General features: G+C 57.4%; 1 protein-coding gene across 3 annotated transcripts; it reads left to right on the top strand.

Moving 5' to 3' along the window:
* Nucleotides 1–14,246, top strand: TTLL1 (tubulin tyrosine ligase like 1). Of its 3 annotated transcripts, none has more exons than XM_036301082.1 (11): nt 1–138; nt 2,305–2,375; nt 3,042–3,158; nt 5,574–5,782; nt 6,683–6,863; nt 7,847–7,981; nt 8,576–8,684; nt 10,573–10,716; nt 11,262–11,348; nt 13,261–13,424; nt 13,972–14,246. In XM_036301082.1, the coding sequence occupies exons 3-11, from the start codon at nt 3,043–3,045 to the stop codon at nt 14,099–14,101; spliced, it is 1,275 nt and encodes a 424-aa protein (XP_036156975.1). In that variant the 5' UTR covers nt 1–138; nt 2,305–2,375; nt 3,042; the 3' UTR covers nt 14,102–14,246. The 3 variants fall into 3 exon arrangements, with proteins under 3 accessions (XP_036156975.1, XP_036156977.1, XP_036156976.1); XM_036301083.1 differs by having other exon boundaries at nt 8–197; XM_036301084.1 differs by lacking the exon at nt 8,576–8,684 and having other exon boundaries at nt 5,574–5,708.
* The last annotated feature ends 10,445 nt before the right edge of the window (nt 14,247–24,691 follow it).

Below are 24,691 nucleotides of genomic sequence, written 5' to 3'. Positions count from 1 at the left end.
GGCGGCGGCTCGATCCGCGGGGCGACGGGCGGCGTCCTCTGGCCAGCGCGGGAGGCGTGCTGGACGCGGGGCCTGGGCGCGGTGCGGGGCCCGCCTGCTCCGCGCTCCTCGGTGCTGCCCCGCGCTCTGCGCCCACAGGTGAGGCCCCGCGCGGGCTGCCGCCTCCCAGGCCCGAGGGTGGGGCTGTGCGTGAGTGGGTGAGTGCGCATGCGCGGGCGAGTGTGGGCGCCCGGGTCCCCTCCGCCGTTAGGGTGATGCTCAGCCGGTGCTGGGCGGGCCGCGCCCTCCCGGGAGAATGCTCTGGCTGCTGTGCCCCTTCCTCCTCCTTTCCCGGCGCCGCTGGACCCTTGTAATTGCATTTCTCTTAAGATTGTTTTCGCAGCATTTCGTTGTGCCTCGGCTCTTGCTGCTGCAGTCTGTATTGTTTCAGTTGGCGTCTTGCTGCGCGCCGTGCACCTGTGGCGAGGGCTCTGCGCGGCAGGCGGGAGCCTGGGGTTCCCCGCTCTGCCCCCCTCTCTGGGGTCTGGACCTAGGCACCTCCCCTCCGGTCCCCCTACCACTGAGAGTGGGTGTGGGCAGAGCGAGCCATCCACCTCATGGAGTAGCTGGGTCATTACAGGGGATCCATCCTAGACGTAAAAGTATCGTGTCGTTGTAAGCCGTTTACAGTTTGCAAAGCGGTTCTTTGTTCGGGAAAGAGCACGTTTCAGTGCGAGGCTGTGGTAGCGCAAACCCTCAGCCTGCTCTGCACTCAAAGAATCACAGGCACAGCCTCCCGGTGGCAATACAGCTGGCATCGGATGCACTGATGTGAAGTCATTTACGTTATTGTTTATTATCTTCTTTAAAGACGGCGCTTTTGGCCCTTGCCGGTGTGGCTCAGTGGGTTAGAGCGTCGTCCTGTGCACCCAAAGGTCGCTAATTAGATTCCTGGTCAGGGCACATGTCCAGTTTGGGGGTGGGGGGTCGGGGTGGAGGGGGGTGTTGATCCTGGGTCAGGGTTCCTACAGGAGGCAACCCATCCACGTATGTGTCCCTCTCTCCCCCTTCCTCTTTCTCTAAAGTCAATAAAAACATTTTTAAAATAGTAAGTAAAGATGGTGCTTTTTCCTTGTAAAGAAGGCCAGCTGGAAACAAATCCAGATGCCCTAGAGTCCGGGCCCAGCTGGGACTTGATGGGAAGTCAGTGATAGTCTGGGGTAGTGGGATGAGGGCCGGGCTCTGGTTTTAGAAGGCTGGACCAGAAGAGTGAGACGGGCTGCCCTGCTTGCTGTCTCTCCTGAAAGGCTGTCCTGGCTTTTGCCTGAGAGTCGTCATAACTCCAGGATGTTAGGCCTCTTGGCAGAGTTCTGTCCTCCTGGGGCTGTAGGCGTGGATGATCCCCTCAGCGGAGATCAGCTAACCTCTCGGCCCCGACTTCATGTGCTGGCAAAGCTGTGGCACGTCCTGGGTGATCGTGTGCAAGTTTCTCTCCCCTGCAGGGCCAGGCCGTGCCTAATTCACTGCTTGGCACAGGCAGCTCTTACCTGATGGTGTGTGCCGGGAATTCACATCTTTATTTTTGTTAATTCATTGAATATTGATTGTGTGCTTTTACTAGACACTTCTCTGAGGGGCTGGAGATTCAGCAAGAGATAAAAGTGGGACCACATTCCTATTGAAGACAGGAACCAAATACATGAACTAGACCTGTTCCTTTTTTAAAAATATATATATTTTTATTGATTTCATAGAGGAAGGGAGAGAGAGAGAGAGAGAGAGAGAGAGATAGAAACATCAATGATGAGAGAGAATCCTTGATCCGGCTGCCTCCTGTACGCCCTCTACTAGGGATTGTACTGGAGATTGAGTTTGCAACTTGGGCATATGCCCTTGATCAGAATCGAACCCGGGACCCTTTAGTCCGCAGGCCAGTGCTCTATCCACTGAGCCAAATCGGCTAGGGCTAGACCCGTTCCTTTCAAACAAGGGACTCAGCATGTGTAAGACTCTCCCGAGAGCTTCAGACACATGCTGGGTCCCGTTCCCAAAAGTCTGACCCAGTGCATCATGGGGTGGCGGGGGTCAAGAATTTGCATTTCTAACGAGCGCTGCCCCTGCTGCAGGTCGCTGAGCTGTGCTTTGAGTTGGCGCCGGATTAAACAACCGGGCAATAGGAGTGCTGCGGGTAGCCCTCTGGTGCACTTGTTAACACAAGACTTTCCACTGGGCCCTCAGCTTAGCCAGTTCTCTACGTTCGCAACAGTCAGGGTGCCCCTGGGTCTTGTGCTGTGTAATCTCACCTGTGTATTCATTGTATTTTAGGCCAGAACCCTCGGGGAGTCAGTGAAAGTGGCAAGAAATTGGACTTCCTTGTTGGCTCCATAGTTCCGATGGTAAGTCCAGCCTCAGGCGTTCTCCTCGAGTGACCGTTTGTCACGATCGCGGGAGCAGGGGCGGGAGCAGGGGCGGGAGCAGGGGCCCGGGAAGCACAACACGCGCCTTGGTGGTTTTCCGTTGCTGCCCTCCGTTCTGCGTTGTCCCCTGGTGGGCGGCAGTGGCTGGAGCGAGGCCGCCAGGGAGATTGGTTTGAAGTAGGTGAACGAGTTGTGCGGCCCCGGCAGGGTGGTTGTGGTGTGGGTGCTGCCTGGCGGGGGGAGAGGGGGGCGATTCTCACCTGAGACCCTGTTGCAATTGCAGTTGAGCGTTTATTGATGGCTAATTGCTGCCTTTATTTCCTACTCCACCAGGATTTCTCGGCTTTGGCAACAGTTGACATTTGAGCTGGGTAGTTGGCTGAGAGGGGCCGTCCTGTACGTTGTGGGGTGTCGGGCAGCGTCCCTGGCCTCTCTCACTAGATGCCAGAGCATTCCCACCCCCCAGTTGTGACAAACAAAATGCCTCCAGGCATTGCCTGGTGAACCCGGACACTGCAGGCCCCTGGCTGAGACCACAGCTGGGGGGACTGAACTTGGGGCGTCCAAGGTCCGGGGATGCTCGGGTTCCCCGGGCGACGGGAGCTTGTGGACGTGTCCCAGACTTTTGGGAATCCTCTCTTGCAGGATGATGGCGGGAAAAGTGAAGTGGGTCACTGACATCGAGAAGTCAGTGCTGATCAATAATTTTGAAAAGAGAGGATGGGTCCAGGTGACGGAGAGCGAGGACTGGAATTTTTACTGGTGAGTATGAGGCAGGGCCGCTGGGTGTCCGAAGCCCATTGGTCAGTTACAGATTCGGGTCCAGATCGCAGCCGGAGGGGACCGGTCCCGGCGCAGCTGTCTGTGCCGTCCTGTGCTCCTCACGCTTCTTTCCGCGGCGCTTCAGGGCCCGCAGTCCTCTTTCCCAGGCAGCGGAGTGTGGTCCCCGCCGGGGGATTCGGGTGAAAAACCAGAGCCCGCCCCCTCTGGGTGGTTTCGCACAGTCAGCGCCTTACTGCCCAGCGCCCGGGGAGTTGGCGCCTTACTGCCCGGCGCCCAGGGAGTTGGCGCCTTACTGCCCGGCGCCCAGGGAGTTGGCGCCTTACTGCCCGGCGCCCAGGGAGTTGGCGCCTTACTGCCCGGCGCCCAGGGAGTTGGCGCCTTACTGCCCGGCGCCCAGGGAGTTGGCGCCTTACTGCCCGGCGCCCAGGGAGTTGGCGCCTTACTGTCCAGCGCCCAGGGATGGGGGTAGGGGTCACAGGAGGGCCCTGTGGAAGTGGTTCCGTGCTTCTATTTGCTTCCCTCTCAGATGGCGAGAGGGCGCTATTTGGCCTAGATTACAATCCCAGCCCCACCCCCGAAGATGAATTAGTCTCAGGATTTGGCATTGCCTCCTGGACGGTGCTCTGCCCAACCAGGAGCCTGGGCCTTGTCCTGGACTCTCCTCCTCCACCACCTTCCTTGGGCTGAGGTCCCGGTCCCCCTCGGTCCAGGTCTGCTCCCGCCCTCAGTGGTGACAGCTCTCTGCTCAGGACAGCCCCCCTTTGGCAGGGTTACATGGAGTCGGCCGGCAGTGGCCTCTGTCATCGACCCTCTGCAGACCTGGGTCCAGAGCCCCGTGAGTCTCTGAGGCGGGCGGGCTCATCAGGGTCTGGGGGCTTCTTCACCCCGCACATCCCCCTCCTCCAGACTCACTGTCCCTGCCGCTGCCTTGAGAGATGTTACAGCCTCTGTTCAGCCACTCCCCTTCTCCTCGTTCCTCCACCCCACGCGGTGGGCGGCACGTTCCCCCTGTCATTCTTGCTTCTGCACCTGTGTACGTGCTCTGCTCTCTGCCCCCTCTCAGGTGTGGCTCAGGTGGTTGAGCATCGCCCCACACACTGAAGGGTTGCCGGTTCAGTTCCCGGTCAGGGCACATACCCAGGTTGTGGGCTCAATCCCCGTGAGGGCCTTGTAGGAGGCAGCCAATCAATGTTCCTCACATCAATGTTTCTCTCTCTCTCTCCCCCTGTCCCCCTCTCTATAAAATCAATTAAAAAAAGAGAGAGAGACGTGAGAGGGAGAACAACCAATCAGAAGGCCCGGCCCTTATTTGCATGAGCTGTAAAAATATATCAGACAATTAGGGAAGTTGGGACACTGGTTTGATGATATTTGATGATATTCAGGAATTACTGCTGCTTTTTTCAGTTGTGGTAACAGTATAACATAGGATGTCGTGTATCAGAAAAAGGAGTCCTTAGCTGCCAGAGGTTCCTACAGGAGCGTTTTGGATGAAATGATATGATGTCTGGGAATTGCTTCAGAACAAGCCAGTGCTGTCAACTATAATTAGAAAATAAATTAAGAAAACAAAACAGCAGGCGCGTGTGTGGGGAGTGGGCGGGGCGCAGACGAAACAAGTCTGGCTGGGTGGTGACAGCTGTGGGCTGGGTCATGGGAATCTGTTACACGTTTCTACTTTCATGTACGGTTGACTGCTACCATAATACAAAGTAAAAAAAATCTCCTTATTCTAATGATCTTGGGTGCTCCAGACCCGCTCTTAGGTTAGTGCCCTGGGGTGGGGGCAGGGCAGGGACCCCACAGCAAGAGGCCACCAACTGCCTTTCTGTGACTCTGGTTCCCTTGTGGGTGCCAGCCCTCCCGTCCTTCCTGCCCTTTCCCTGCCTGGGGCTGGTGAGGGCACAGAGGGGTGGCAGGACACTGACCTTCTTCTCTCCTTCCTCCTCTCTCTCCTCCTCCTCACTTCACGGGGGGCAGCCCGGGTGAGTGCTGACTCGGCCTTGAGTAACCCCTGGGGTTTGGGTTTAAGAGCTCCCTGTCCTTCCCGACTTTGGGTGCAAATATTGTGTAAATGACTTTCCTGACTACAGAGTCTGGGAGAGTCTGTTTGTCATTAGATTGTTGTCGATAATCAGCGTTATCATTAATTGATAAACATTTATTGAGCACCTGCTGTGTGCCAGAGAATGAAACTTTCAGGGTATAGTCAAAACAGCTCCTGCCTCAAACAGTTCATGCCATAGCCGGTCACTGGACACGTTTCCGTGCCGCCGTGGGTGCTGGCTGGGGGCGGGTGAGGGCTCGGGGAGTTCCCGGGCCTTAATGGGACCACCTCCGCGTGGACAAACATGAGCTTCTGTCCTGCGCGTGCCTTCTGCGCTTCCCTTTTAGGATGAGCGTGCAAACCATCCGAAACGTCTTCAGTGTGGAAACTGGCTATCGGCTCTCAGACGATCAGATAGTCAACCACTTCCCCAACCACTACGAGCTGACCCGGAAGGACCTGATGGTGAAGAACATTAAACGGTATCGGAAAGAGCTGGAGAAGGAGGGGAGTCCCCTGGCGGAGAAGGACGAGAACGGGAAATACCTCTACCTGGGTGTGTGCCTTCTCACTGCCTCAGGTTTCAGGTGTAAATAGTTGTTTTTTAACATCAGCTGCACAAGGCATCGAGGTGACAGCTGCTGGCTTCGACGGGTGAATGTGTTGGTGCAGGTTGCGCTGGGCGCCTCTTTGGATCCGGTGTCTCTAGAGATGGGGGTGGGGCGCAGTTTCCGACTCTGAGGCCTGGGGCGTGTGCTTCCTGTGAGGGAGAGAACGTCTGCGGTGCTCAGCAGGCGTGACCACTTCCTGAGCTGCAAATGCTGCGTCTAGCGACACCCAGGGAGCACACACACCTGTCCTGTCTGGTGTTAAAGCTGGACTGTCGCTGCCCTAACCGGTTTGGCTCAGTGGACAGAGCGTCAGCCTGCGGACTGAAGGGTCCCAGGTTCGATTCCGGTCAAGGGCATGTACCTGGGTTGCGGGCACATCCCCAGTGGGGGGTGTGCAGGAGGCAGCTGATCGATGTTTCTCTCTCATCGATGTTTCTAACTCTCTATCCCTCTCCCTTCCTCTCTGGGAAAAATCAATAAAATATATTAAAAAAAAAAAAAGGCTGGGCTGCCGGATAGTTTCAGAATCCCTTCACAGGCCTGGGCACACCATGTAACTGAGCTCTCCGGGCCTCCGTTTCCTCATCTGATAAATGGGAACGCTGCGGGTCCCTAGCTCGCAGTGCTGTGGGGAGTCGATGGTACAGGCTTGTAACGTGCTTAGCATGCAGGTAGCAACGGTGAGTTATCACTGTGCAGCCCCTGGACGCAGGAGTCCTCGCTCTGCCAGACTCTGGGTTGGGCGGGGGCGGGGGTGGGACACAGCCCCTGGAAAGGCAGTGGCAGTATTTTCTGTTCGTGGCCACTGCGGGCTGGCTCACGGGTCCCCTCTCCTTTCCTTTCAGACTTTGTCCCAGTCACCTACATGCTGCCCGCCGACTACAACCTGTTCGTGGAGGAGTTCCGGAAGAGCCCGTCCAGCACGTGGATCATGAAGCCGTGCGGCAAAGCCCAGGGCAAGGGCATCTTCCTCATCAACAAGCTCTCGCAGATCAAAAAGTGGTCCCGGGACAGCAAGACGTCCTCGTGAGTGGGGGACCCGCAGCGTCCCGCATCCGTCTGTCGGCCATGGGCTGGCTTCTGCAGGAGTGCAGCATCTGTCCCGGGGACTCCCCCTGAGGGGAGGTGCAGAGCGAAACGGTGTGACACCAGCGGGAGTCACAGAGCAGGAGCCTGTGTTCCTGAAGTTGGTGGGAGACCCGTCCAGTCACAGTTTTTGTATGTTTTTTTTAAATATATTTTTATTGATTTCGGAGAAGAAGGGAGAGGGAGAGAGAGGGATAGAAACATCCATGATGAGAGAGAATCATTGATGGGCTGCCTCCTGCACGTCCCACACTGGAGATCGAGCCCGCAACCCGGGCATGTGCCCTGACTGGGAATTGAACCCTGACCTCCTGGTTCATAGGTTGATGCTCAACCACTGAGCCATGCTGGCCGGGCCAGTCACAGTGTTTCTGAGCAGCAAAGCATCTGCTGAAGACCCAGGACTGACTCACTGACACGTGCTGTCTAGCACATTTTGTTGTGTAGACCCTGAGACTCCTCACCCGGGTGAACTGGGCACCGATGGCCTCGCCTCGCGGGGCGGGTGGGCAGGGACCCGGCTGATCTGCACCTGAGCACCGTCGTGAGACGGGTCGCATTAGGTCAGGCCCAGCCTCCTCCCTGGGAGGGGGTCTCCTTGGGACTGATTCCAGGGCATTTTGTCCCGGGCTCTCTGCCTCCGGGAGGCCCTCAGCTGCTGTCTCTGTGAGCCTGTCCCGCGGGAGATCCCAGGACGGGCGCTTGGATCTGGTGACACGTCGTTAGCCACGCGAGGGTCAGCCCCAGGAGCCCTGGGGTTCCCAGCAGCTGCCGCTGCGCCGGGGGCTGGGCCCGGGCCCAGGGCTCCTCATGGAAAGCGTCTCCCCTGTTTTCTCACTGAAGGAGAGGCGGGAGCTGGTTACCGCCGACCGAATGGCCTTTGGCCTTTGCCGTCTAATTCCGGCTTCCTCTGCCACGTTTAGGTTTGTGTCTCAGTCCACGAAGGAAGCCTACGTGATCTCCCTGTACATCAGCAACCCGCTCCTGATCGGCGGGAGGAAGTTCGACCTGCGCCTGTACGTCCTGGTGTCTACCTACCGCCCACTGCGCTGCTACATGTAAGCTCCAGGCCCATTTCCATTCTCCAGGCGGTGCCGTGAGTGCGCGCTCCCTGGCGCCATGGTGGGGTTGGTGAGGCGCACCGGTGCCCAGCGCCCTGTGCGGGCTGAGCATTGAGTGCAGGGATCACATGCGAGGCTCACAGATAAAAAGCAGCTCTTTTAAGCTCACAGACGCGCTCGGGGCGAGAAGCCAGGCGCAGAAGGCCACGCGTTGAATCATTCTGTTTACGTGAAATGCCCAGAGCGGACACATCTTTAGACAGAACGTAGACGGGTGTTGGCCCAGCGCTGGGGATGGGGAGCGACCGCCAGTGGTCCTGGGGTTTCCTTTTGGGGCGATGCGGATGTTGTAGAATGGGTTGCGGTGATGGTCGCACGCTCTGAGTTTGCCCAAACCCCTGGAATCGAATTCGTTTTGAGGTACATGTACATACGAGTTACATGTCGATAAAGCTGTTATTAAAAAACGAAGCATTAAAAACACGCGGTGCTTTTGGACGTTAAAACAGCAAGCCCCACAGCTGCGTGTAGAGAGCGCAGTGCGGGTTTCTGTGCTTCTCCCCCGGGTGCTGACTGAGCGGAGCCCCTCAGGTACAAGCTTGGCTTCTGCCGCTTCTGCACCGTGAAGTACACGCCCAGCACCAGCGAGCTGGACAACATGTTTGTGCACCTCACCAACGTCGCCATCCAGAAGCACGGGGTGAGTGGCTTTCCCTCCAGCCTGAGGGCGCAGGAAGCGGGGTGAGTCTGTGGGTTTTTTGGTTTTTTTAATATATTTTTATTAATTTCAGAGAGGAAGGGAGAGGGAGAGAGAGATAGAAACATCCACGATGAGAAAGAATTATTGATCCTGCTTCCCGCACGCCCCTCACTAGGGATCGGGCCTGCAATCCCGGCATGTGCCCTGGACCGGAATCGAACCCAGGACCCTTGAGTCCGCAGGCTGACGCTCTATCCACTGGGCCAAACCAGCCAGGGCTGTGGGTTTCTTTCTTTCCCTGTTTCTGCAGGAGCGGGTGGGGTGGGTATGGGAGCCATAGCAAGATGCCCTGACACCGGCCAGGCGCGGGAGCCCTCAGTTCCTGGTGTGGCTGTGCTGCCTTTAGCCTGGGGCGGGGAGGGGACAAGGGGACACAGGAAGCCAGTGCGAGCCTTGCCTCTCTGGTTCTGTGACCTCAGGCAGGTGAGTTGGACTCTCAGCCTCAGTCTCTCCAGTTGTAAAGGTGATGACATCACCTTAGAGCAGTGGTTCTCAACCTTCTGGCCCTTTAAACACAGTTCCTCATGCTGTGACCCAACCATAACATTATTTTCCAACATTAGTTGCTACTTCATAACTGTAATGTTGCTACCGTTATGAATCGTCATGTAAATATCTGATATGCAGGATGATCTTAGGCGACCCCTGTGAAAGGGTCGTTCGACCGCCAAAGGGGTCGCGACCCACAGGTTGAGAACCGCTGCCTTAGAGCAAGCATGTCAAACTCAAAGGCTAACACGGGCCAAATAAACAAGGTTTAAGCTTATGTGGGCCGCAAACACAAGCTTCAATTTTCATAGAAACGTAGGTTTATTTCGGAAAGTATAGTATAAAATAGAACAAGAGCAATGATAACATTCATGTTTTCCTACACACTGTTATATTGGCTGTGCTGCAGAAATATTGGTTGTGGGCCGCATGTGGCCACCAGCAGCGAGTTTGACATGCCAGCCTTAGAGCAGCGGTTCTCAACCTGTGGGTCGTGACCCCTTTGGCAGTCAAACGACCCTTTCACAGGGGTCACCTAAGACCATCCTGCATATCAGATATTTACTTTACGATTCATAACAGTAGCAACATGACAGTTATGAAGTAGCAACGAAAATAATGTTATGGTTGGGTCACAACATGAGGAACTGTAATTAAAGGGCCAGAAGGTTGAGAACCGCTGCCTTAGAGGGTTGGGAGGATCACGTGAGAGCACTCACGCTCAGCCATTCATTTGTTCAACAAATGCACACTGCGCACCATCTGGGCTGGTCCCAGGCTCCGTGCTGGGCAATCCCTACCGTGGTCCCTCCTCATGGTGCCAAGGGCCTGTTGGGGGGAGACAGTCATCAAATGGCGTCACTGCTGGCCATGTAGCCACAGCCTGAGATGGGTGCTCTGAGGGGAGATTGTGGAATGGCGGGGCTCCCTTGTCCCTGTGGTCGGAGGGGCTCCCATGCAGGGGATTGTGCAGAGGCCTGAAGTATGCGCAGGGGTGGCCCAGGGGGAGGTGGGAAAAGGGCCTTGTAGCAGCGGGCAGGCATGTGCCAAGGCCCTGTGGCAGGAGGGAGCATTGTAGGAGCTGAAAGGAGGTTGGTGTGGCTGGTGGTGGAATGAGAGGTGCCTTGATCTTAAGGGGGTGGGGAGCCTGGGTGGCTTCTTCAGCATGCACTACAAGGTGTAAATAATTGATTGTAAGAATGTTCCAGAATTGAGTATTTAAAAAGTGTGCACATGTAGGAGGCCCAGGTCCCAGGGGCAGGTCCGCCTGGAGGAGGGAGGGAGAGTACTGGGTTCCTCCAGGAGCAGTGCCCGAGGCTCCGCCCCTTTCCCTTGCCAGGAGGACTACAACCACATCCACGGGGGCAAGTGGACGGTGAGCAACCTGCGGCTGTACCTGGAGAGCACCCGAGGCAAGGAGGTGACCGGCAAGCTGTTCGACGAGATCCACTGGATCATCGTGCAGTCGCTGAAGGCCGTGGCGGTGAGCAGGGCCGGAGGGAGGGGAGGACCCCGCCTTGCAGGTGCTTGGGAGCTGGTGATGCTTGTGTTTTGCTAAAAACACCTGTTTTTAGGGTCTCACCTCCCACTTACCTGCTCGAGGCTGAGGCAGGTTCGGGAAGGGGACACTTCCCGCCGGTGCTGCCCACGTGCGCCTGGAGCCTCCCCTGCCGTGGCCGCGGGCCTGGCGAGTCCCCTGGTGTCACCAGCTCCCCTGGGCCCATTGAGTCCATAAGGGATGTTGTGGCAGAAGCTGAGGTTTGGGAGGGGATTTTCAGCAACCTCCTTGCTTTTGGGCTTTTTGCTTTGCTATTTCATAGATATTTAGGACTGAAGGGAGCCTGCCATTTTTTGTTGTTTTTTTCAGAGAGGAAGGGAGAGGGAGGTAGAGAGAGAAACATCAATGACGAGAGAATCATTGATCGGCTGCCTCCTGCACGCCGCAACCCAGGCCTGTGCCCTGACCGGGAAGCGAACCCTGACCTCCTGGTTCATAGGTCAACGCTCAACCCTGGTCTCTCTCTGCAGCCGGTGATGAACAACGACAAGCACTGCTTCGAGTGCTACGGCTACGACATCATCATCGACGACAAGCTGAAGCCCTGGCTGATCGAGGTAACTGCGGGTGGGAGGGAGCCTGCTTCCCACCTCCACCCGCCCGGCCGCTGCCCGCCTCCGGCTTCTCTGACCCAGCCTCAGGCTCCCCTGACCAGCCTCAGGCTCCGCTGACCCAGCCTCAGGCTCCGCTGACCAGCCTCAGGCTCCGCTGACCCAGCCTCAGGCTCCGCTGATCTAGCCTCAGGCTCCGCTGACCCAGCCTCAGGCTCCGCTGATCTAGCCTCAGGCTCCCCTGACCCAGCCTCAGGCTCCGCTGACCCAGCCTCAGGCTCCGCTGATCTAGCCTGACGGCCCAGGCTGGGCGGCAGGACTAGGGCATCTGATGAGGCTGTAAGTGTAACAGGGCAGAATGTCCAGGTGTGTCTGTTTGCTGATGGTGGGAGGTGAGCCCCGTCCGGGTCTGTCACCTCCGGAGGCCCAGCTCTCAGACAGGAGCTCGGTGCGGGATGGCCCCGCGCTCCAGGATGCTTCCGGATGAGTCCATGCTCGGAGGCCCCGCCCTGTCCTGGGGGACGCCGCTCCCACTCTGGAAAGGAGCTCTTGGGAAGCGGTGGCATCCGGTTCAGAGATGAGGAATCTCACTGAGGATGTGTTTTTTATGATTTTAGAGAGAGAGGAATGGAGAGAGAGAAAGAGAGACATCGATCGTGGCCTCCCATACGCATCCCGACTGGGGATCAAACCTGCACCCTGGGTGTGTGCCCTGACCAGGCATTGAACCCACAGCCGTTGGATGTACAGGACAACGCTCACCGACAGCCACACCAGCGGGGCTTGCTTCCCGTCTTAACCAGAGTAACTGGAATGGAAGTCACGCTTTCCTGGATGAGCTGGGACCCTAACTGAGAATATCTCTTCTAACTCGGCAGCATGTTAATCCTAGCACATTCCTAGTAAGAGCGGTGCGACAGTAGCGGTTTCAGAGGCACCGGAGGCCCACCCTCCTTTTCACGGCGCATTCGATACCCTGAACAAGTATTTTGGGATCTACTTGTGTGAACACACACCCACAGTCATTTTGGTTGGGAGGCACCTGAACAACTTGCATGTCTGCTGCCTCTGCTCTCCAAGGTCATGACGACTGTGCCTGACATAAGAGTGAGGAGGCGCCTGAGGGCCTGTGGGTCGCCATGGACTTTGTGACATTCTAGCTCCTCAGAGGCCTATGGGACTAACTCCCACTTGTCGGATGGGCTCCTCATTTGGGTCGGAATGTTGCTTTATGAGGTATTACTCTCTTAGCCAAACGGGGCCGTTACCATTGACTCTAACCCCACACTGCGACTTGTCCAAGGTCGTTTGCTTCCCGGACCCAGCAACGCTCTGGCCTCATGGCACTTAGGACAGAGCTCAGCACACAGGTCGACACTGAGGTGTTCGTGATATCTGTTGACTTAAAAGTTTTGTTTGTGTGATGACTGATTTGTAGATCAAAGTCCTAGCCCTGCCTTTAAATATTACTTATGTTTCATCTAACAGCTAATCAAAGCAGATAACAGCCCTGGCTGGTGGGCTCAGTGGTTAGAGTGTCAGCCTGCACACCAAAGGGTCATGGGTTTGATTCCCCGTCAAGGGCATGCATGCGGGAGGGAGGCAGTAGCATGATGTGTCTCTCACATTGATGTCTCTCTCTCTCTCTCTCTCTCTCTCTCTCTCTCTCTCTCTCTCTTCCCCTGTCCCTCTCCCTTTCCACTCTGTCTCTGGAAAGCAATGGGGAAAATGCCCTTGGGTGTGTATCAACACAGCAATAACAAAAGTAGATCTCGAAATACTTCCTCTAGCAGTGCCCTGAAGATAGGAGACGTTAACAGTCTGAGGCACCGCTTGACCTAAATGCGTGGCGGCAGCGTTTGCTTCTCCCGAGGGAGGAAGTGACGCGAGTGAAGGACATGGCTTCTTTCCTCTCTAGGTTAACGCGTCTCCGTCTCTCACCTCCAGCACCGCCAACGACCGGATCCTGAAGTATAACCTGATTAACGACACCCTCAACATCGCGGTCCCCAACGGCGAAATCCCAGACTGCAAATGGAACAAGTCCCCCCCGAAGGAGGTTCTTGGCAATTACGAAGTTCTGTGAGTTTGGGGGCGACGGCGCCTCGTCCTTGGGTGTCTCAGACCGGGGGGGCGCCGAGGCCAGCTGGGATTCCCTGCTCTGTGTGGACTTGCCTCCTGTGGGCAGAGTATGTCGTTCATCAGTGATGCTGTGGGATAGAGCATTTTGTAGCAGAAAAGACCCGGTCTTTGTGTGGCCTTCGTGTAATAAATCCTAGCGAAGCTCTTGCCACACGCCTGGCACTGGGCACCCCGTCCCTGTCTGAAGTGCATCAGTCATGCCCGCCCCCGGATGCGGTGTGTGAAGCATTTCCAGACCTCTCTCACCTTCACTCCCCTGACGCCTCATTCCTGTTTCCTTTGGGAAGTTCCATCGGGTGGCAGCTGCAGGCTGGCCTGTCCACGGTGCAGCTCAGTCAGGCTGCACTCCTATGCCCCGTGGGCTCTGGGCTGCCAAGACCCGGGGAGGGGCGGGCTGCTTCCCTGGGCGACGGGGGAGGTGCCACGCTGTGCCCAGTGGCTGCGCGGCCGAGTCCTGGAGCCTTCGTTTCTCCTTCCCTGCGCGCAGGTACGATGAGGAGCTGGCGCAGGGGGACGGGGCCGAGCGCGAGCTGAGAAGTCGCTCCGGCCAGTCGCTGGGGCCCAGAGGGATCCGGTCGAGAGACTCGGGGAGATCCTTCCTCACGACCTGGAAGTGACCACGGTAAGGGCGAGACTCCAGCCTGGACCGGCGCCCCCTGCGCCCAGCCCTCCCCAAAGACCTATTTTGAAATTTCCTTTTTCTAGAGCTTTTTCCTTTCCTAAGCCCTGTAAATAAATAAAGACGTTTCTTTGGAAGGTTAAGGAGTCTATTCCTAGAAAAAACTCAATTTCTCCTTTGCTCTTGCACGAACTTCTGAGCAAGTCTGTTCTCCAGGGGTTCTGGGTCCCGCGGTTTCCTTCCGTTCTGACCCTGCCTGCCTGCAGGTGGCGCCAGGTCACAGCTGAGGCCTCCGCCCCACAAGACCGCCCCACTCCCTGGACTTCAGATGCCGGTCACACGTGCAGGCTGTCACCTGTGCTTCTGACCGACGGACGGTATATCACAGCCTCCCGCCCCCTCCGAGGGCTGGGTTAATTCGTCAGAGCTCCCGGAGCTCGGGAAAAGATGACTGACTAGATGACTGGTTGTTACAAAGGAAGCAACGCAGGAACAGCAGGTGGCAGAGAGGCGCAGGGCGAGGGATGGAGGGGCTCGGCGTCCGTGCCTCCCGGGGCGCCGTGCTCCAGGCCCTCCCAGTGTCAGCGCCCAGGAGCTCTCCGAGGCCCGTTGCCCAGTGCCCTGGTTCGGGATGCTTATGGAGCCTCATTACGTAACTGGTTGGTACATCACTGGCCACTGGTGATTGATTCTGACTCTAGCCCCCCTCTCCTGGAGGTGGAGGGGCAGGCCCGAAGGTGCCAACCCCGTGATCACATGGTTGGTTTCCCTGGCAACTAGCCCCCTCTCCCCCCAGTGTGAGGCTATTCTGAGCCCCCACTAGTCATTGATTAGCACAAACCTTGCAGCTGAAAGGAGCTTGTCCTGGATGACAGACACCCCTCCCACCTCCGTGTGCGGGAGCTATTTCAGGAACCAGGAGCAAAAGCAACAACACGATGGCTCCGGAGCTCGGAGGGAGGACATGACAGGTCTCAGGGGCCATGTGCCCAGATGGGGGTGACGAGCAGATATGTGTGTTTCTTCCTTTAAGTCCCAGTAGCAGTGCAATTCACCGGGGATGAAAGTGACTCAAATGTACAAAACGAGCTCTCTCCGCAGACAGTAATGGCTTTGATGTGTGATTTAGCTTATTGCAAAGTATTCACGTTTTAAAATTTTTGCACTAAATTAAAAACAAAACTGGAACCTACGTATCTCCCAGTCATGCTGCTTCGAGAAAGCGAGATTTTTAACCTGAAGGCTGTTTTGGTTTCGCTCCTTTTGCCTTTGATTTTGAGGGAAATTGGCAGCTGGGACACCCCACAGGAATTTGTCTTTGCAAAGGCCTGTCCGGGTGCTCGCGGGAGACAGCGGTCCCGTCACCTCGGCTCTGCGGGCGCCACTGTCACCGGAGCCAGACTGCTCCGCGTGTGGCTTATGTGACGCAGCGCCTGGGTTTGCCGCGGAGGAGGTGAGGAGGTGAGCGCTGTGGACAGCCATCCGCGGCGACAAGCTCTTGGTGTGTCTACACGAAGCCCCCTGACACGGGGCCTCACACGGGAGGAGCCCCAGGGGGTTGGGCAGAGTGGCCGGTGCACCCAACTAACCCGAGACGGCGTGAGCCTTAGCGAGCGCCTTCCCTGGTCCACACTGACCCGTTCACTGAGCTCATTCACTGTCTAGACCAGCCGTGGGCAAACTACGGCCCGCGGGCCGGATCCGGCCCGTTTGAAAGGAATAAAACTAAAAAAAAAAAGACCGTACCCTTTTATGTAATGATGTTTACTTTGAATTTATATTAGTTCACACAAACACTCCATCCATGCTTTTGTTCCGGCCCTCCGGTCCAGTTTAAGAACCCATTGTGGCCCTCGAGTCAAAAAGTTTGCCCACCCCTGGTCTAGAAGTTAAACTTCCTGCTGATTTTTTAAAATACATTTTTATTAATTTCAGAGAGGAAAGGAGGGACAGAGAAAAAAACATCAATGATGAGAAAGAATCATTGGTCGGCTGCCTCCTGCACGCCCCCAGCTGGGGGTCGAGCCCGCAACCTGGGCCTGTGCCCTGGCTAGGAATCCAACCGTGACCTCCTGGTTCATAGGTCGACGCTCAACCACGGAGCTACACTGGCCGGGCTGCCCGCCTGTTTTTTCACCTTTTTTTCCTTTTAAGCCCGCCTGTTTTTGTGTGATGATGTTAGTAATGGGATTTTATTCTCACATCATTACGCTGAGACCATACTTCAGAGAGAGGTCTTTTCCCTACCCGTGTGTGAACACATGTCACATTTACATGTCATGTCGTGTGCATATGTACTCACATGTTTAATGATGGTCCACTGCCAGAAAAGGTCCTTTTTTTTTATAATTTTTAGAGAGAGGGGAAAGGAGAGAGAGAGAGAAACATCGGTCGCTGCCTCCCACACGCCCCTTACCCGGGATCGAGCCCACAACCCCGCACGTGCCCTGACCGGGAATTAAACCAGCGCCTCCTGGTGCATGGGACAACGCTCAACCACTGAGCCACACCAAATCCAAATAAGTCGAAATTTGGGAGGAATTTGTCTGCTTTATTCACTTTAAGCCTCAAATTGTTCCAACATATTGATCTGATTTGTATGTGCCTTCTTTGCGTTCCTTGATGTTTAGGGCCAATGAAGATGTGGGTGTGGCTCTGAGCCTGAGTCAGGCCTGGGCTTGGGCCTGGCCCTGCCATTGACTTGTTAGTCCCAAGGCTGTCAGTGGCTCTGCGGACCTTTGCTTCCTAAGGGGATAAAAAGAGCGTTCGGGTTGCCTGGGAAGTCACAGGGCCACTGCCTGCCCCGCCCGGCTCCAGTCACAGCTCTGTCTTCTCACCAGGAGGGGGCGTCGTCCCCGCGGCTGAGGCCTCCACCCCGGCTTCCGCACGCAGCTTGTCCACCTGCCGGTCCTGACAACCCACGCTCCTGGCCGGGCTGTTTTAGTTTTGCCTCTTGGATGTCCCCGGGAAGGGTGGCGCCCTGGGGAGCGCTGGCCGTGGTCTGAGCTGGAGAGCAGGGAAGGCCTCTGTTTGCTGAGGACCAGGTTGCTAGGTGCGAACAAGTGTCTGCTAAATAAATTTGTGTCATGTGTTGACTGTCACATTAGTGATGTCATGTTCGGGGCAGATGCTTCCTCCCGGCACTCCCACAGCACACCCGGGGGGAAGTGCGCGGAGGCAGAGCAGGCTGGGGACGCGGGGCTGTAAACACGCATCCCGCCCGCGTGGCCGCGGCTCGGCCTCCCCAGGGTGAGGGTTTCTCTCCTGACTTGCTCTCCTTTTTCTTTCCTTCTTTCAGTATGTTTTTATTGATTTTTTAGAGAGAGAGGAAGGAAGAGGGAGAGAAGATAGAAACATTGATGATAGAGAAACATGGATCGGCTGCCTTCTGCCCATCCCCTGCTGGGGATCGAGCCCGCAACCCGCGCACGCGCCCTGACCAGGAATCGAACCAGCGACCCCTTGGTGCATGGTACAGCGCTCAACCCCTGAGCCACATGCCGGGCACTTGTTTTTGAGGAGGGTTGCACCAGGTGGTCATCGTCACAGTGACTCCGGTTTGATTTCTTTGACTTTTCCCTGAATATTTGCCTGTTTTCCAAATGGGCCGCCCCCTGTATTCCTTGGTGGGTGCTCCAGCCAGGAAAGAGGGATCTTCCTAACTGCCCTCCCTCCCGGCCCAGTCCAGCAGGCCCCACGCCGAGTGCCAGGCTCTCACCTGGTCTCCGCCTGGGCCCACCTGTCTCAGGCTGCAGCCCTGTGGCATCCAGCCGGGCTGCACCCTTGGGCCAGCAGGACTTTTCTGACTGGAGGCCATTCCGCCCGGGGGGTCATCCGTGCTCGTTGCCCAGCAGCCCCAGGCTGACCTGAGCGCTCTGCCCACGTCTTCCTTCCCCAGGAGACGGGCAATCCCCAGCCTCCCCCCAGGTCCCACCAGCTCTGCTTCTGCCCCTGAGCTGCCAGCCCTGGGTCCTCCGCATCAGGCCCCCCGCCTCCCATGGTCGAGGGCAAGCCGTGCTCTGGCGCAGGGGCCGGGGCCAGCGCACCTCCAGGCCCCGCGCCTGCTGCTCAGTGACCAGGTGCCCGCGGGGTGTCCCCCCGTGCCCTTTAACACGAGCGGTGCCCACGAGGGATGCCTTGGGCGTTCCAGGACCCTCCCTGGGGAGAGGAGCCCGCTCCAGTGGTTTCTGGTTTCTCATTTAGGAAGACGAGGTATTTTAGGTCTTTTCGGATTGCCCCAGCCCCAGCCATACTGTATCTCATCTGCTTTGAAGTTAAAAATAGCATTTCCTCCTCTGGGGCCTGGGATGCCAGCTCTCCATCTCACACGTTTATGTTCGCAGGGACAAGCCTGGGGCCGCAGAGCCCCCTGCCCGCCACTTGTCCAGGGTTTTTTCTTTTCAAGTTTAACTCCCTTGATTTTTCTTATACAAAAATGCTGCAGCGCCCAGCTGGTGTGGCTCAGTGGTTGAGTGTCGACCTATGACCCAAGAGGTCACAGTTTGATTCCTGGTCAGGCACATGCCTGGGTTGCGGGCTTGATCCCAGTAGGGGGTGTGCAGGAGGCAGCTGATCAATGATTCTCTCATCATTTATGTTTCTCTCTCTCTCTCCCCCTTCCTTCCTTTCTGAAATCAATTTAAAAAAAAAATTTTTTTTTAATGCTGCCCCATAGCCCCAACCAGAGTCTGGGCTCTCTTCCTGGTTCCGCAGGTGGGTCTCGACAGGAGAGCGGAATCCTGAGCAGAGTGTCTTTCCAGGGGTCAGGGCTGGGGAGCTGTGGCTGGGATGGGGCATGGGAGGAGGCGGGCAGCCCCAGCCCGCGTGCAGCCGGCCTCCCTGTCCGCCAGCAGCAGCAGCCTTGGCACAGGGGGAGCTGGAGCACCCCTCAGAGCCACAGCCGCGGGGTCAGGGGGGCTGGCCGGCCCTCCACACCGACATGTGGCGAGCTGGGCCGGATGGTGGCCCAGCGGGGCTGGCAGCCACTTCCGGGGAGCACTTGGCCCCACTGCGCAGCCCCCAGCGCCTGCCAGGGCTCTGCACCTGCCGCGGGTCTGTCTCTGCAGGGCCTCACCCCCAGAACCTCAGCCCGAGGCCATCAAGGACCTCAGGCTTCTTGGCGGGTGTGGTGGGTTGAGTACCGCCCCCCCCCCCCCAATTCAGTTCTGTCCAGAAGCTCAGAATGTGGCCGTGTGGGAAGCCTGCCTTTGCAGGCGTCAACAGTGGCCTCCAGACGCGCTCCTGTGGACCTCGGGCGCCCGTGCTGTGGGGCCTCTGCCTGTCAACAGCCGGCACTGTGGCCGGACCAGCCCGTGCGCTTCTCACTGTAGCTGCAGGAGCCCAGGACGCCCTTCGGCCATAACATCAGGGAACTCTGAGCAAACTCTACTCCTTACAAGGCCTGGAAATCCCTGGGGCCACGCAGCCGAGTCCCAAGGATGGGGAGCACCTGGCCTGGGGTTCCGCTGTCCCTGGGGTGGCGGGTGGGGGCCTGGGCCTTCACAGGCTCCCTGTTTATTGGTGAATTTAAAACACGAGAGCGGGCATTTAAAGCACAGGCCGAGGAAGCACACAAGTCACCCAGTGGTCGGTCACAGAAATCCGCCGCAGCCTCGAGGACAGGAGCCCCGGGGGACGTGGCCTGGCTCTCGCTCTGGTCCCGGGACTGGCGGCGCTGGCGCCCGACTCGGAAGCGGCTGCCTCCTAACCAGCGCGCAGGGCAGGCACTGGCTTTGCAAACGCGGCGGAGCACACACTCGGGGTTTGCACAGGAGCCCGGCATCGAATGACTGACCGGAAGTGGCAAGGACACCGGAGGACGATCACCGGAGAAGGCAGGTGCGACAGGCGGGCGGGAGACGCTGCCCGGGGGGCCAGGCCGCAGGCCGGTGGCACCGGGGCTGGACGGGAGGCAGGAAGGCGTCTCCCTCAGAAGGACCAGCCCTGAGGACGCGGTGATGTGTGTCTGTGGCCTCCACACTCGCACAGCAGCCCTGGGAGAGCAGCGGCGGGTGAGGAGAAGCGGGAGGCCCAGGGGCTCACCTGCAGCCGGTGCCCCGCGCACTGGGGCAGCGGACTCACCTGCCCTCCGCTCGCCTCCACAGCCCCAGGCCCGGCTCTGCGCAGCCTCAGAGAAAGCCCCACGTGTAGCCTGGTCTGTGGGGTGGTCTTGGAGAAGAGTTACGTTTGTGCCTTTTTAAAAATAGAATTTTTTATTGATTTCAGAGAGAGGAAAGGAGAGGGAGATAGAAACTTCAATGATGAGAGAAACTCATCGATCAGCTGCCTCCTGCACGCCCCACAACCTGGGCGTGTGCCCTGACCGGGAATTGAACTGTGACCTCCTGGTTCATAGGTCCAGGCTCAACCACTGAGCCACACCAGCCCGGCTGTGTCTTCTTTCTCATATCCCAGGCTCCCACTTCTCTTTAAAAAAAAATTTTTTTTTATTTGTTGACTTTTTTAGAGAGAAAATCATCAACCTGATATTCCATCTATTCACATATTAATTGGTTGATTTTTTTTTTTAATTTCAGAGAGGAAGGGAGAAGGAGAATAAATAGAAACATCAATGATGAGAGAGAACCATTGATCAGCTGCCTCCTGCACGCCCCACACTGAGGATCGAGCCCACAACCCAGGCCTGTGCCCTGACCGGGAATCGACCTTCTGGTTCATAGGTTGACACTCAACCACTGAGCAACACCGGCTGGGGGTCATTGGTTGATTCCTGTATGTGCCCCGACCAGGGATCAAACCCCCACCTTGGCCTATTTGGACAGCCCTCTAACCAACTGAGCTACCTGGCGAGGGCTGGGCCCCCACTTCTGCCCACCGGGCTGCCGGGCCCAGCTGTGTGCCGGCCTCTAGTTATTCTCTCACCTCAGTGACTAAATCAGAGGCTTTGAGAGAGCCAGCGTTTTGGTGTTTTTCAGTAATGTGATGGCCGTGCATAAATATAATTGCTGATGTAGGCTGTGAATGACTCTCTTGCCCAAAGGACAGTCAAAATAACATCAACTAGGATAGAGTCGGAGCTGTGCTGTCTTAGTCCTCACACCTCGGGAATGTTACAAACAGGCAGAATAACCTTGGGTTCTGCCTAAAGCAACATTGTATCCCAAAGAACTGTTTGCAAAGATAACAGGAAAGCAGATACTCTGACTAGCAAGCAGACTGATGCCTACTGGCCTGGAAATCCCCCCCCCCCCCACCTACCCGGTGGAATGAAAACTTTAAAAATTGTTTAGAATTAGCATCACTCTGTCAGCTTCTCCGCATCCGTCGAAAGGCCTTCCTCCTATGGGTGTCACTGTCCCCTTCCCTTTGCCTCCAGATTGGGGGACTATTTGGGTTTGTGCCTGAATCAGCGCTTCCTGAACAGCTGTTCTGACGGATCTCAAATAAATGCCCGCTGCCTCTCACTTTGAAAGGCTTTTCATTCTTAAGTTCTCACCCGTCATGGCAGTGGCGTGACCTCTGCCGCGGGTCAAGTCAACGTGCCCCGGGAGCTTGTGTGCCTCTGGGGTCCGATTCAGGACCCTTCTCTCCCTGGTCGTTTAATTCCAGTCGGGAACTGAGGCTTCTTGGTTTCTGTCTCCTGAACTGGGCCTCCCCTGTCACCCGGACCCTCATTCCCCCACCCCCCACGGCCTCCAGCCTCCTCCTCTGCCCTAAGAGCTGCTTTTCTGAAGAGCATACCTGGCAGGTCAAGGTCAGGGCCCGGCGCGGCTGCCGGAGGGCTTCCTGGGGGAGGAGGCTGGCGGCTGTCTCCTGCTGGGGTCTCTCCTGCTGTGGCTGAGGAGTCTGAGTCCCGTTCCGGGTGGAACAGTGCACTGGCCGGAGCCCAGGTGTGCGCCCGCCCACCCACCCACCGAGCAGGGGACTGGCCACCCCTTCACCTTGGGTCTCTGAGCCTGAGGCCCCGCCGACCGGGGTGCCCACAGACAGCCGCCAGGTGGGGAGGGATGAGGAAAAGGCATCTTCAAAGGGTCCGCAGAGGCGCCAGGGGCTGCGCCAGCTGCAGAGGCGGAGTGGTAGACTCTGCCCTCCGGCCTGCCCTCAGCGGGGCGTCCTCCTGTGGACACGGACAAAGCATGAGCATCGTCCAGGCCCCCAAATGACCCCACTACCCAGACCCTAGAGAGGGCCTGCCCAGGCTCCCTTCCTGCAGGCCAGGGCTACGCAGACACCTGGCCAGGGAGGCACTCCCTTCCTGAGAGCATCCAAGCCAGAGGAGGCCACCTCCTCACCCCACACCCCCAGCACCGCCAGCACCCCATCACAAGGCCCTCTAGCACCCTCTGGGAGTGCCACCCAGGGCTCCCAGGGGGCGCTCTCCCCCTCCCACCGAGAGATCCACCCACCTGGTCACCCTCGGAGCTCCTGGTGATCGCTGCGGGGAGAGCCCGAGGCTATGAGAACCTTGAGGGATGGAACCTGGGAAATTTCACTGGTTCTGAGCTGGCGGAGTGAGCATGACCCAAGGTCAGCAGAGGCCCTGTTTGTCTGTTTGTTTATTTGTTAATCCTCACCCAAGGCTATTTTTCCATTGCTTTTTAGAGAGAGTAGAAGGGAGGGGGAGAGACAGAGGGAAACATGGATGTGAGAGACACATCGGCTGGTTGCTTCCTGCATGCACCCTGACCAGGGCCAGGGGACCTGCAACTGAGGTACATGCCCTTGATCAGAATCGAACCCAGACCCTTTATCCGAGGGCTGACGCTGTATCCACTGAGCCAACCCAACCAGGTCTGAGGGCTGACGCTCTATCCATTGAGCCACACCGGCCGGGGCCAGAAGCCCTGCCTAATAGTGGATCACAGGTAAACACGTTTTCCTCTTCAGTCGGTGCTGCAGGCATGCCCACGGTGGTGGTGGTGGTGGGGGGGGGGGGTGCGCGGAAGCTGGGCCTGGGCATCGGGCAGCAGGGACACCCGCCTTTCTTACGGCCAGGTCGGGGAGAACCAGCAGGCCTAGGAAGGCTGGGGGCAATGGTGTCGTTATTAAACTTGGCAAATTACATTTCCCATAGCGCCTTAGGGCCTCACTAATTTAAAAAACAGCTCCCAGCACCTAATGTGAGAGCCCTGGCCTGCTGCCCAGTCCTTGGGGGGTCGGGGGGGGGCTCCCCAAGGTCACGCAGGGATTAAAGGGCAGAAGCTGCACGGGGATCTGGTGACCTGGTGCGTGGGACTTCCCGCCCGGTCTGTCCAACGCAGGGTGTGGCTGCCTATGGAACGGGCAGAGGAGGCTGTATCTGCAGGGAAACACCAGGTCGCTATGGCAACCGCACTTTGTCCAGAGATTGAAATGAGAGATTATACAATTGACAAATAGTGGCTGTGACTCGCCATAGCTGAGGCCTGGGAAATGGGAAGTGCACAGGGTGGCCGCAGGGTGCGAAGGAACAAGGACAGACTCCGGCGTCCGCAGCCCGCCCGCTCCCGGCCCTGCTGCGTGCTGTGCGACTGCGAGCTACGTACTTGGCCTCTGCGTCTGGCTTCACCTCTGCCAGGTGGGGATTATAACCTGTGGGCTGCCTACCCCACACCACACGGCCGCTGTGAGGAGGGAAAGATAACTGCAGAAGTGCCAAACCAGGATTACAATTTTTGCAATAATTTCTTTTATTTTAATATATATGTTTTTAAATTCAGAGCGGAAGGGAGAGGGAGAGAAACATCGATGATGAGAGAGAATCATCTATCAGCGGCCTCCTGCAGGCTCACGCTGGGGATCGAGCCCACACCCCGGCATGTGCCCTGACGGAGTCAAACCGAGACCCCCTGGCTCACAGGTCCACACTCAACCCTGAGCCACGCCGGCCGGGCGCAGTAACGTTTGCTTTAAGGCCTGGCGCCCGTCCTCAAGGAGATTCGAAACGGTTCCTTGTAAGGACCAGACACAGCAGCAACGAAAGAGGCAGCATAGGCTCAGTGCCGGGGGCGCATGGACAGCGCAGGGCTCGCCGTCATCGGGGCTGGCGGGGTGATCGGGGACGCCTCCTCGAGTTGTGTCTTAAAGAACGAGTGGAAACTGCATGGGGGGCAGGGAACGGCGGGGGTCATTTCAGAAAGATGGTTCCGGGCCAGATTATGAGGGTCTCAGATGCCAGGCTAAAGAATGTGGCCAGTTCCACAGGCACTAGGGAGCCATCGAGTGCTTTGGAGGAGGAGAGTGGGAAGACTGGTGTTCTTAGAGACATGATGGGGGTAGTTCAGAGGATGAACGAGGCGGGCAGAGGCTGGAGGGAAGCAGAGCAGTGAAGGGGTGCGGGTGAACTCGGGTGGGGCCGGGGATATGTGGGGGGGTGGGGTGTGGCTTCGCCCACCTGAAGAGGGAGCTGTCCGAGCCAAGAGCAATTCTCGGCCGCCGGCAGGGGGCGGGCTGTGAAAGCGTTCGAGCCCGTGAGCAGAATGAAGTCAACGTGGCAGAGTTGCCTAACCTAGAGCTGTGCGCGATCCTGTTGGCACACGGTGGCGGCATCATGCTGCTCCGGTGGGATGACCAAATGGTGAGAGAGTCCCGGGCTTGCTTCCCTTCCGGAATCTTGTTCTAGTTAAAACGAAACCGGAGCGTTCACAGT

Source organism: Myotis myotis, unplaced genomic scaffold (genome assembly GCF_014108235.1).
Source record: "Myotis myotis isolate mMyoMyo1 unplaced genomic scaffold, mMyoMyo1.p scaffold_m19_p_3, whole genome shotgun sequence".
NCBI lineage: Eukaryota > Metazoa > Chordata > Mammalia > Chiroptera > Vespertilionidae > Myotis > Myotis myotis.
The sequence above is the reverse complement of the archived record's forward strand: the minus strand, read 5'-3'. Positions and strand labels throughout refer to the sequence as shown.